This window comes from Helianthus annuus, chromosome 15 (genome assembly GCF_002127325.2).
Source record: "Helianthus annuus cultivar XRQ/B chromosome 15, HanXRQr2.0-SUNRISE, whole genome shotgun sequence".
Taxonomy (NCBI): Eukaryota; Viridiplantae; Streptophyta; class Magnoliopsida; order Asterales; family Asteraceae; genus Helianthus; species Helianthus annuus.
Genome location: NC_035447.2, coordinates 35731875 through 35745130, shown reverse-complemented (window position 1 = coordinate 35745130; position 13256 = coordinate 35731875). Strand labels below are relative to the sequence as shown.

Genomic DNA, 13256 nt, shown 5'->3' with positions numbered 1-13256 from the left:
TGATGTATTAGTTTACTTATATTAAATTTACTTTTTGTTGATTTGTTTTTATCATTCCCACAGGTCATTCCTGAATGTATCCTGCCAAAACACTATGATTATTCGTCAAATGATGTAATCTCTACTGTACTTACAGACAACAACACGTTTAACGTTCTCATTGAAACATTTGACGGAAAAGTAGGTTTTTCCGTTGGTATTGACGTAATTGTTAGTCAGTTACAGTTGAAGGATGGTTATTTTCTGTTTTTACGAAATCTTTTGGTAATTTTTTCCATTTAAAAGTATTTGGGAAAAGCGGTCTTGAAATGAATTTTTCGGATGTAGAGGTCGATGAGGTAAGTGTCATATTCGTACATAATTATATATTTTATACATGTTAATTTAATTTTTGTTATACATTTAATTTGCAGGCTGAAGTTCCACCTCTTGATGTTGAAAATGAAACTGATGAAGAAATACATGGCGGTGTAAAAAAGTTTGTTCGTATGGCTGGTGAAGATTATTTTGTAAGTTTGAAAATCATTTTACATACTGCTAAAAAACAAATGTTATCCATTTTTACTTAATAAACATTCTTCTTTTGTTTTTACAACAATACAGAGGATTCCTGATCCTGTTTCACGCATGGCTAGACTTCATGAAGGTTTAAAAGATTTGACCGTTAGATTTTTGCATCTGGATCCGCCAATGCAGATTACCAACGGTACCAGACGTGAAAGACGTGAAAGAAGAGGCAAGACTGGTTTTCGATACGCTTTAACCTCTTGGAAGAAGTTCATGAAAGCCGCTCGGATTAAGGTCCGTGACCAGGTTCACTTTTCCTTTGATGAAAATGATCAGGTTTTGAGTGTTGAGAGGGTTGTACCTTACGTTAGGCGTAAGAATTAGTTATAAGACAATTACGGCATGTTTTTTGCCTTTCAATTTTTTTTGGTTTTAACATTGGTGTTGGTTTTGAATTTCAAGTTTTTATATAATTTTAATATCTTAACTGTTATTTTAACCACTATATGACATGTGTTTAAACTTTACTCTATGTTTTTAGTAGTTTTTATTCCCACTACATGTATGATGGATCAAAAATGATATAGAAACTACTATTAAGGATACAATTAAATAGATATATTCTCATAGTAAGATTAAGATATTAAGATTAAGATTAACACTAAGATGAAGATTGCTGATTATTTTTTAACAAAAAACCCTTATTCCCCACGGTTTTGGAACGTACATCCAGCATCCACCGGAGTAACATAATAGGGTATTATTTTGCTAAAAGTATAAAAAGCCAGAATATTACTACAACAATTTGATTCTTTCATTACAAGCCGCTTTACAAAGCAACCATTAAGAGCACATTTCCAGCTGCTATATAACAGCTTGCCTTATACTGTCCATTCAATATAAAACACATATAAACGGGTCCAAATACCCATATTTATAATTAGAGACTTTAAGTATTGAGTGTCAGGTCATTGGTACACTTGACTAAAAAAGCTTAAAATGAGTATGTTAAAAGATATATTGGACTGATTTTATGTTATCTAGGATGTTGATTATTAAAGTACTGAATTAGGTTTTATTTAAGAATAATATGTTGCGAACGAGGCAAAAACAAATATATGTTTAGTCTTTGAACTGATATTTAAGCTTTGAACTGATTTTTATTGTTTTATGTGTTGGCGAGTCGGTATTTAGGCCTTGAACTGATTATTTTTTTATTATTTTTTTTAATAGTTACACTTCAATTAAAGTTACTGAAGTGGGAGTTTAGAACCTATATTGGATGGCTCGAGCAGGTAAGTTTAATCACATTATTTTCACATTAATATCATGTTTACATAATAAACTACATTGTACTTTAAACAAATCCACTGCTTATGATGTTGTACAACAATCACTGTAATCCATCTCAATGTAAACCATCAACTGCTTATGATGTTGTACAACAATCAATGTAGTCCGTTTTCACAATGTAGATATTTAAAATGGAATCTTGCATATATTTTGTAATTTTAATTTGTTAACTATGATTATGCCTATGATTTATTTATTATTTATTAATTAATATAAATGACTAAATTCAAGTTGTAAGTAATTTTAATCGATTATATACTTTTTATATATACATACTCATAATCATAAAGTTGAATCTTTTTCAAATTTGCGTATATGAAACTTGAAATTGAAACATGGTAATGATTTAGATATGGTAATGATTGTGAAATTATTATAGATTAATATTTTGATTGAATATAATTTGTAATTCAAGTCTTAAGTAATTTGGATCGACTATATACTTTCCTAGATTAGATTAATATCTTAAATTTGAATTTTCGTTCTAAATCAAGATATTTTTAAATTTTCCGAAATTGAAAATGGAAATTGAAATATGGTAATGATTGTAATTTTATTTAAAATAATTGATTGATTGAATATACTTCGCAATTCAACTAATTAAATGATTGTACAAATTTTTACTGGTTTATAGATTTAAGGGAAAAATAATGACCAAAAATAATATATTAGCATAAATACCAATTTCGAAATACATTTTCATTCACAACTTCGTTTCTTCATTCTAAGAAACATCATCCTTCACTCATCCAAAATGTATGAGTTTTCTTTGAGTTTCAATAGTTATTTCATATTGGTTTCTATGTAGTATTTTAAATGTTGTTTTTGTTTATCTTATTTTATATGTCCATTCAATTCTTTCATTTTTTGCATGCTATGTAGAATGGAACAACCAGCCATCACGTTGCTGAAAAATTTGAATCTCAACCAGGATGACTATACCATCAAAGTTCGCATTGTCAGACTATGGAGTCGAGCAGCCTTCAATGATCCTCGAAAGGTTTATTGCTATGATATGATTTTAATGGACGAAGAAGTAAGTGTACATAAAATTGTTTATAATGATACTTCATATACATATTTTTTACGTTCTTTTTTTGGATTAATTTGTTGTACTTATTGTATATATTAGGGGATGAAAATTCAAGCCTTTGTCTTAGCCAAGACTGCAAGAGAGTATGAACATTTGTTGAAGGAGAAGCAATGTTTGTTCATCCGTAATCCTTCATTAGGCGAGAATCGACAGAAAGTGAAGTATGTTCATATTCCGACGAAGATTAATCTAAACAACAACGCAATAGTTTCGGTTTGTGATGAACCTGTTGGTACTGAGTGGGGATTCGACTTTTCTCCTTTTAGTTCTGTTGTTGAAGACCCGACTGACGACAACAAGTCCTTTAAAAGTCCTATTGGTATATTGACTTTTTTTTTTTAATATATAATACCGATATGTAATTTATATGATGTTACAAATAATTTTATGTTAATATTGTTTTATTTGTAGACGTAATTGGTTTTGTCGTTAAGAGTTTTCCTTATGATCTAAAAGAGGATACCAAAGACGAGAAACAAGAAAAGAAGCTAACATTCATGCTTCAGGATTTAGAGTTTGTTAATCCTTTTTTTGTCTACTAACTATATGTAACTCAATCACTCCTATTCTAATTTTTTTGTTTTTGTTATTATTTTTCATAGAGGGAAGCAAATATATGTTACTCTTTGGGATGCTTATGCTGAACAGATATTGGATTTTGAAAGGGACAATCAAGATGAAAAAAATGTCGTTGTAATTGTGCAATTCGGAAAATACAGGTTCTGGGGAGGTATACTCCTACATTTTCATAAAATATTTTTTTAATTACACAATCTGTTGTTAACCATTGTCCATCTAAATTAATTTGAGAATTTTGTGTACACCAATAGGGTATCTTTATGTTTCAAATCTCTACACTGTCACTCGCGTGTTGATCAACGCTGAAATTGATGACATATTAACTTTTAAGAAGAGGTATGTTTTAACATCCCCATATCCCGACTTTTTGACGGACTTCACAAATAACGTTGAATTTAATGTTTTGTTAGGTTCCTTTCAAACATTACCCCTGAAACGTCTTCCACCTTTTCTAGATTGAGTTCCTCCAGAATAAAGGATCCTACTGAAGAGTATCTTTCAGATTTTCAGTTCAGTACTATTGGAGCTTTAAATCAAATTTCGGAGGTACTAAAAGTGTAACTTTTACCATGTTTCTTTACTTGACATATCATTAAGACGTCATTTTTAATATCTTTTGTACATAAAAAGTTTGTAATTATTGTCGGAACTATAAAGAGTTTTGCTTCCGAGGATTCTTGGTTTTACAATGCTTGCAGAAATTGTAATCGAGCAGTCACCACAAAAACAATTTCAAAAGAAAAGCAAGATGGTTCCGATGGTTTTGAAGATATTGTGGTTCTGGAGTGTAAGGACGATGGCTGTAACAGTAAGACTGTTTACTCCGTTCCGAGGTAATATTACTTTAGATATCAATTGATTTTTTACATGTTTATGCGTTACATTACTGTTGTATAACATATAATTAACGTGTTTCAGGATCAGGGTTCTGATACGGGTTCAGGATTGTACAGGGATTGTGACGCTCACCCTATTTGAGCGTGAGGTGCTTAAGCTGTTGAAGGTTAACGCGAGTCAGCTGTTGGATAAGAACCTTGATGTACGTTATATTTTGTTGTTTTGTTTTATAGCTGTCGATTATTATTAGTTACTTATCATTACATTGCTTTTTGACAAAATTATTATTTTTTGTATATCACTCGCCAGTTAGCTAACGAAGGGAATTTTCCGCCTGAACTCAATGCTCTACTCAACAGGAAGTTTGCATTCAAGATAGCCATCGGTTCTTTTAACATAAAAAACAAATCGGATGGTTACTCTGTTTCAAAATTAACAGACAATCCAACTGTGATTGCCGAACTAGATAAAATTTTTGATGTCATTCAGGTACTTGAAAACCTATGCACTGCTGTTTTGTTATATTTTATATAACTCTAACCAATTATATAACTATTATATATATACTATAAAATCTATTTGTTTACTTAATGTAATTAAATTATACATATAAAACCGGTTGATTTATTACAAAAAATAATAATTACAACATATTATTTTTTAAAAAAATGAAACAATGAACTATACATTATAAATGTTACTAATAAATATGTAAGTTAAGAACTTACAAATCATTTTCACTGCCGGAAAGAAAGAAACGTATCACTTCTGGTCCATTCCCATTCCATTTTTTATGTCATCGTTCAAACTACTGCAGATTGTAATATGCTACCAAACTGCAATACAACTTCCTTTCTGTTACTCCTTTGTCAAATAACATGCCATTGTATTACACATTACAGTTTCCTATTTTCGAATACTTTAGTTGTAATTATACATCAAATTGTATTTATACACATGTATTGTATTTATACTCACGTATTTCCTATTATCTCAGATGTCCAGCATCGAACACCATTGGGCAACATTTCAAACGGTATTATTTAACTCTTTATCTTAACAATATTTACATTTTCAATTTAAACCGTATCATTAATATTTCATGTAGCTTATATGTGTTTTATATTTAATGATTGTCTGTAAGTTTTCATCCCTAAACTTACTCAAGATGAGAGTAAGGAGAGGCGTAAACTTAGAAAATTATACATCGATGGTAAACGTTATAGAATGCAAAAAGGTACATCACAATCAATAGATGTTATAACATCTACTTCTGGTTCATCATCCATTCCGCATGACATGGTCAATGTTACAACAGAGGCGTCCATTGAATATGGAGGTAAAACTTTAATAAATGTTTAAAGTAGGATACTATTTTTAACAAAAATTTTATTTATTAATTGGATAATGTTTATATGTTAATTATCTGTTTTTTATTATAATATTACAGTTTTTGACCCGAGATTTCTTCAAAATGACTGCAAAGAGAGACGGAGGTTAAGGAAATTATATTTAGACAGTAAAAGATCTACAAGTCTACAACAACGAAAATTATACCCTTCCAATACTTTATCATCTTCTACTGATTTAAGATTGATATCTTTCAACACGCACAATGTTACTCCTACAACGTCGGTTGTACCTACAAGTAAAAATTATATTTACCGAATAATCCAAATTTAATTTCAAATACAGTATATGTGTTTTAAAAAGTTAATAATTTGGAGTATATTATGTTATTTAGGTAATGTTAGTTGTCTTACAAACAACTTGACTACTCCAATAAACATTCGTCGTTTTTCTCTGTCTTCAAACATCACAAATTCTAGAAACACATCTACTATTCTCGAAAGTTCTTATTTACAGAGGATGTCGCCAGGAAAACGTAAGTTATTAAGTAAATCACGAGCTACATCTCCTATACCAATGATTGACTTGACGACAGAGGAAACTACAGATGAGGCAATTTACAAAGGAGTTTCAACAGGTATAATCACAATTACTTTATTTATTGAATTAACTAAATAGTATATATTATTTTTATACAAACACATACTTCGTAAAGTAATATTGTTTTTTTCTTCAACTAACTTTACAGATTATTTCGATCATGGTGACCAATGTATTACTTGTGAAGTATGCAATGCTAAATTATGGGATGCTGAAAAAGGAAGGGGAAGAAAAGAGAAAGGAAGAATATGTTATTTCTTATGTTGTGGTTATGGCAAAGTAGAGCTACCAGATTATAAAGATGCTGTCCCAAGTTATAAGAAACTTTTTATGTATAAGGATAAAGAAAGCAAACATTTTTTGAATAATATTCGACGGTATAACTCCATGTTTGCTTTCACGTCAATGGGTGGTAAGGTTGATCCCACTGTTAACAGAGGTAATGGACCATTCTGCTACAGAATTAGTGGAGAGAACTACCACAGCACTGGAAGCCTGCTTCCGGAATACGGAGATCAACCAAAATTTTGCCAGCTCTACATTTTCGATACTGAAAATGAACTTTCCAACAAACAATCGGTTTTTAGGTAATTATAATAAACTATAAATTTTTTTCCCATCAAAGCTTTCTATAGTATTTTTTTTATTAATATTGATGTTTTTTGACACTCCGCTATTTTTTAACCAGTCGTTCCAAGGATTCATCTTCCTCAAGTGTGGCTGAACTTGATAGTAAACTGATTGAACATATAAAATGTGTTTTAGATTCAGAAAATCAGTTGGTAAAAGCTTATAGGATGGTTAGAGACTGTTTTCATGAAAACCCTGATCTTAATCTAAAGCTTCGTCTAATTGGTATTAGAGAAAAGGATAGACGAACGTATAATTTACCAACCTGTGGTGAAGTTGCTGCTCTAATTGTGGGGGATATTGCCAACACAATCAACAATAGAGATATAGTTATTGAAACGCAGACAGGTACTTTGAAACGAATTAGTGAATTGCATCCTTCATACCTTGCACTTCAATATCCTATTTTGTTCCCTTATGGAGATGATGGTTACAGAATTGACATCCCTCATCGAGGTGTCGTAGACGTAATCAATAAGAAACGTCCAAATTGTACAATGAGAGAGTTCTTTGCATATCGTGTGCAAGACAGAATTAATCAGTTTTCATTGATTCTAAATTCAAGGAGACTCTTTCAACAATTCTTGGTTGATGCGTATACTATGATTGAGAGCGAAAGGCTTAACTACATACGACTTCAACAAAAGAATCTAAGGTCAGATAGCTATGAAAGTCTATGTGAATTAAGAAATAAGGGCCAACAAGACATATCTAAGGTTGGAAAACGAATCTTTTTGCCCTCTTCGTTTACCGGTGGCGCTAGATATATGATGCAAAATTATTTAGATGCCATGGCTATCTGTAAGTGGTTTGGTTATCCGGATTTTTTTATAACCATCACGTGCAATCCAAAGTGGCCTGAGGTAAAAAGGTTTCTTAGAGACACAAATCTTAAACCTGAAGATAGGCCCGATATACTGAGCAGATTGTTTAAAATAAAGTTGGATTCAATTTGCAAAGATTTTAAAGAACGCCATCTATTTGGAAAAGTTGCAGCAGGTATTTTATCAAATTGCTTTTTATATACATATTAGATTATTTAAATCTACTAATGATTTCTTTTTGTACAGTTGTTTACACAATCGAGTTTCAAAAGAGAGGATTGCCTCATGCCCACCTATGCTTATTCTTAGAAAATGAATCCAAACTTCCAACGGTAGACCATGTTGATCCATTTATAACTGCAGAAATCCCTGATGAAGATGAAGATGCAGAATTATATGCGCTTGTGAAAGACTATATGATTCATGGTCCATGTGGTAACGCTAATTTAAGTTGTCCATGTATGGTTGACAATAAGTGTTCGAAGGGTTTTCCAAAGAAATTTCAAGATCATACTACACTGGATTCAAATGGATTCCCAATATACAAAAGAAGAGATAATGGTGCTTCTGTAGTAAAAAATGGAATCGACTTAGACACGAACGAAGGATAAAAGGGGCGGGGAGGGGCGCCCGCCCCCCCGAATTTTTCGATCAGTAGTGTTATATATCTAGTTTTCGTATAGAAATTTGTGGGTATATACGTTTTCGCCCCCCCCGGTTCTATAGATTTTTTTTTGGTATATACGTTTTCGCCCCCCCCGGCCGAAAAATTCAAGCTTCGCCGTTAGACTTAGACAACCGAAGTGTTGTGCCATACAACAAAAAACTTTTGAAACGGTACCAGGCACATATAAATGTTGAGTGGTGCAATCAAGCCGGATCAATTAAATATTTGTTTAAATATATAAATAAAGGCCCTGATAGAGCAACCGTTGCTGTTGTCCAACATGATAATAACAATGAAGAACTAGAACAAGACGAGGTCAAAGAATATTATGATTGTAGGTATCTATCGGCTTGTGAGGCATCTTGGAGGATCTTCGCCTACGATGTGCATTACAGGACTCCTTCTGTTAGGCTGCCTTTCCATCTTCCCGGAAAACAACCTATTGTTTTTGGACCCAACGAGGATATTAATCAAGTCCTTAACAAACCATCTGTCAAAGCTTCAATGTTTCTTTCCTGGATGGAACGTAACAAAGACCCGAATGACACATTGGCCCGTACACTTACATATGTTCAGTTTCCAAGTTGGTATGTATGGAAGCTTGATAAACGTTGTTGGGAACCTAGACAAAGACATAAGTCAATTGGGAGAATTCACGCTGTAAGTCCGTCTCTTGGGGAAGCATATTTTTTAAGAATTCTTCTTAACAAAGTGAAAGGACCAAAATCTTTTGATGATATTAAAACAATTGATGGTAAGGTATATGATACATTTAGAGATGCATGTTATGCACTCGGTCTTTTGGACGATGACACAGAATACACTGAGGCAATCAAGGAAGCAAATGAAACAGGATCCCCTTCGTATCTTCGTAATTTATTTGCTACTTTGCTATTAACAAATACGTTATCCAGACCAGAGGTTGTATGGGAAAGCACATGGAGATACATGACAGACGACTTTATCTACAGACTTAGAAAATATCATCGAGTTACAGGTAATTCTTTTACACAAAATGTTGTTCTTCTCCCCTTTTTTTTGTTTTTGGTTGCGATAAAAAAAACAATTTCGGTTTAAAGAAAACATGGTTTTGTGTTTCATTTATGATATATGGTTTGGTTCATTAAATATTTTTTGATTTCATAATATATTTTTTTTCCATTTTTTACAGCTTTATCAATTCCAGATGAGCAGCTTAAAAACTACGTTTTGAGTGAAGTTGAAAAATTCTTAGCTAGAAACAACTCATCACTCAAAAGATTTGAGACAATGCCGTACCCAGATAATGCGTCTATGTCTGATTCAGACAATCGTTTGATTAACGAGGAGCGTATCTACGACCAAACCAATCTTGAAGTTGAATTTAATAATCAACTTAATTTGCTAACTGAGGAGCAACGGTCAGTTTTCCAACAAATAATCAACGCAATTGAAGGTAACAAAGGTGGGGTTTTTTTGTGTACGGCTATGGTGGGACCGGGAAGACCTTCTTATGGAAGACATTATCTGCGGCAATCAGATCAAAAGGTCAAATTGTATTAAACGTTGCTTCCAGTGGGATCGCGTCGTTGTTATTGTCTGGTGGCAGGACCGCGCATTCCAGGTTTCGTATTCCATTGAATCTTACAGAGGATTTAGTTTGTCATATAAAACCTGATGGAGATGTAGCTAGACTACTACACGAAACAAACTTGATTATATGGGATGAAGCGCCTATGGTCCATAAGCATGCATTCAAAGCGTTGGATAGAACAATGAATGACATTTTCAATATCGACACTTCCAACAGATCAAATATCCGCTTTGGATGAAAGGTTATTGTTTTAGGAGGCGATTTTAGACAGATCCTTCCTGTTGTTCCAAATGGTGGAAGACAAGAGATTGTCAATGCCTCAATAAGTTCGTCTTATCTATGGAATACATGTAAGTTGCTGAGACTAACAAAAAACATGAGGTTAACAGTTGGAAGTTCAGCATCGGACGCTGAAGAAATAAAACAATTTGCAAAATGGCTTTTGGATATAGGTGAGGGAAATGTTGGTGGTCTAAATGATGGAGAAGCATCAATTGAAATACCAAGCGACCTTCTGATCACTGATACATCGGACCCCATTTCAACTTTAATTGATTTTGTGTATCCTTCAATTCTTGAAAACTTCAACAATCAAAATTATTTCAGTGAGAGGGCTATACTTGCACCTAAGAACCGGTTGTGCATGAAATTAATGATCGGTTGTTGTCACTATTCCCAGGCGAAGAACGAGAATATCTTAGTTCAGACAGTCTTTGTCAGTCTGAAAATCCAAACGCTACACAACAAAAACTATACTCTCCTGATGTGCTTAACGGTCTTAAAGTATCCGGCTTACCTAATCATAGGCTAGCACTAAAAGTAGGCGTGCCGGTGATGCTATTACGTAACATTGACCAACAAAATGGTCTTTGCAATGGTACACGACTACAAGTCAAAAAAATGTATAACCATGTAATAGAAGCCGAGATAATATCCGGAGGGAACATAGGCACTCGCACTTATATACCAAGGATTAGTTTGATACCTTCTGATAAAAAAATTCCTTTTGAGTTTCAAAGGAGACAATTTCCGTTGGCTGTTTGTTTCGCAATGACTATTAACAAGAGTCAGGGACAATCACTGTCTAGAGTTGGTCTGTATCTGAAACAGCAAGTTTTCACCCATGGTCAGCTGTATGTTGCTTTATCGAGAGTTAAAACCAGACAAGGAGTTAAACTTCTGATTTTGGACAATGACGGCAAACCTACTAATAAAACGACAAATGTAGTTTACAAAGAAGTATTTCGTGACTTGTGATCTCCATGTACTCATTCATCGTTCGATCATTCATTCCATGTAACTGTTCCCTAAAAATCATAATAACATTTTTTTGAAGTCATTTAATGTTTATTTTTTGTTGTTTTTTAATCAATTTTGTTAATGTAATAAAAAACATGTATACTCATACACATACTTAAATATTAACCTAAAACTATACATAAATAAACAGTACGTTCACTTATAATTCGCTATCCATTATCTTCCATAAACACAATATTACACAAATTTGCATCATCATGTATCTCGAGATATTGCATTATTTGTCTCATTGTAGTTTACTAATTTATTATTACTTGAACGGTTATTTAATTCAAACGATTACTTCAATAAATTAAAGTTATTCATTTGTGTTTTAGTCCACCCGCGAACCTCGCGGGTTCTTAAACTAGTATCCTTATAGAGTTATACTACCCTCACTAATTATCATAAAGTTAAACATGACTTTATGATAATCAGTGACGGTAGTATAACTCTATAAGGCTAGAGGGTATGGTGACATCCCATCCTTGGAGGACCATCCGCCACGTAGGCGTCACGTCATAGTCCTCCCAAGGATGATCCATCCCCCAAAACTAGAGGGTATGTGAGGATGGTCCTAGTCATAGTCCTCCCCATCATTTCTATATATTTTTTTAATCTTCTATTTTTTTAACATTTAAAAAATAAACTAACAAAATATTTTCATTAATATTAAAACCACATTACATAAATTTAAAACAAAACATAAACTTAAAAAAAAACAAACATAGACTTAAATAATATTATGCTTCTTCATGATGTCGTTTTGAAGTTTTTTCAACATCGAACGTTTGTGCTCGGGATACTGATCGACATCCATCGTTATTATTTCCCATTCCTTGAGCCGAATTTTTTCATCCGAAATTCTGATTTTCTCATTCGACAATCGGACCTTCTCGCGTAACTTTTCTTCCGCTACACGAGCTTTTTCTTCGACGGCCCGCTCCTTCGCCTTCGTCTTTTGGGCCGAGACTTCGTTGTACATTTTTAAGTTTTCCATAAACTCTTCCATCTTCGGGTCCAACTTTTCCTTTTCTTTTCCCTTGGCCCGCTCCTTCTTTGATTTGTCTCGGCCCGGTGGACGCTCCGCTTCATGTACGGCGTACTCCTCTTCGTCAAAGTCGGCGTCATCATTTAAGTTTATGTGACACCTCGCGTCCGATCCACCGGCGCTAAAACTACCCGTTTCCGATGTTTTTTGGCGTTTCGCCATCTCCACCTCGTTAGGAATCGGCGACCATTTCGGTTCCTTTTTCATAATTTCCCACGCGCGAACGTGAGTAAAGTTGGTATTACCATTGTTCGACTTATACTTGTCCAAAGCTTGTTTGAAAACATCGTCGTCGCTCATGCCGCTACGACGCCCACTTGTATATATTTTATTATATTCCTCGCAAAACCTATTGACGGCCGAGTTCAATTTCCGCCACTTTGACGACACCGAGTCGATATCACGATACGGGCGTTGGTCCATAAGTTCGAGGAACTTCGCCAAAACCTTGGACTAAAACCCGTCACCCGTTTGATTATTACCTATAATAAAACAAACAAAATATATAAAGTTAAACAAATTAAACAAACAATTAAAATATGTAAACTGTTAAAAAATAAAAAAAAAAACCTTCAAACAAAGTAACCAAACTGTTGACCAAAATATTTAAATAAAAAAAATAAACAAACTTTAAAAACTTATAAACTGTTAAAAAAAATTTAGAAAAACAAACTTAAAAAAATGTATAAACCTTAAAAAAAAAAGATAAACCTTAAAAAAAATACGAACCTTTTGTCTTGTTGTTAGACGTGGCTATGAAAGCCTTGGCTAAGGCTTCTTCTTCGATTGGCGTCCACTTAGTCGACTTCGGTTTGGACGATTGCTCACCAACCACTTGCTTGCCTTTGTTTCGTTTTCCTTTTCCTTTAGCCGGTTGGGTTTCGGGAACAACC

At 33.4% G+C, this 13256-nt stretch overlaps 3 protein-coding genes across 3 annotated transcripts; all 3 read left to right on the top strand.

Annotated features, from left to right (window-relative positions):
• Positions 1 to 2743: 2743 nt before the first annotated feature.
• Positions 2744 to 4464, top strand: LOC110913744 (replication protein A 70 kDa DNA-binding subunit B-like). Its single transcript, XM_022158567.2, has 8 exons — positions 2744 to 2896; positions 2993 to 3272; positions 3365 to 3467; positions 3556 to 3683; positions 3784 to 3868; positions 3943 to 4078; positions 4163 to 4340; positions 4451 to 4464. Exons 1-8 carry the CDS (start codon positions 2744 to 2746, stop codon positions 4462 to 4464), a joined length of 1077 nt encoding a protein of 358 aa, XP_022014259.2.
• A 1132-nt stretch (positions 4465 to 5596) lies between these two features.
• On the top strand, positions 5597 to 10251 carry LOC110913743. Its single transcript, XM_035984295.1, has 9 exons — positions 5597 to 5708; positions 5820 to 6017; positions 6114 to 6356; positions 6468 to 6906; positions 7008 to 7948; positions 8020 to 8334; positions 8688 to 9437; positions 9612 to 9840; positions 9960 to 10251. The coding sequence occupies exons 1-9, from the start codon at positions 5597 to 5599 to the stop codon at positions 10249 to 10251; spliced, it is 3519 nt and encodes a 1172-aa protein (XP_035840188.1).
• Positions 10252 to 10389: 138 nt separating this feature from the next.
• On the top strand, positions 10390 to 11270 carry LOC110913742 (ATP-dependent DNA helicase PIF1-like). Its single transcript, XM_022158565.1, has 2 exons — positions 10390 to 10618; positions 10693 to 11270. Exons 1-2 carry the CDS (start codon positions 10390 to 10392, stop codon positions 11268 to 11270), a joined length of 807 nt encoding a protein of 268 aa, XP_022014257.1.
• Positions 11271 to 13256: the final 1986 nt, after the last annotated feature.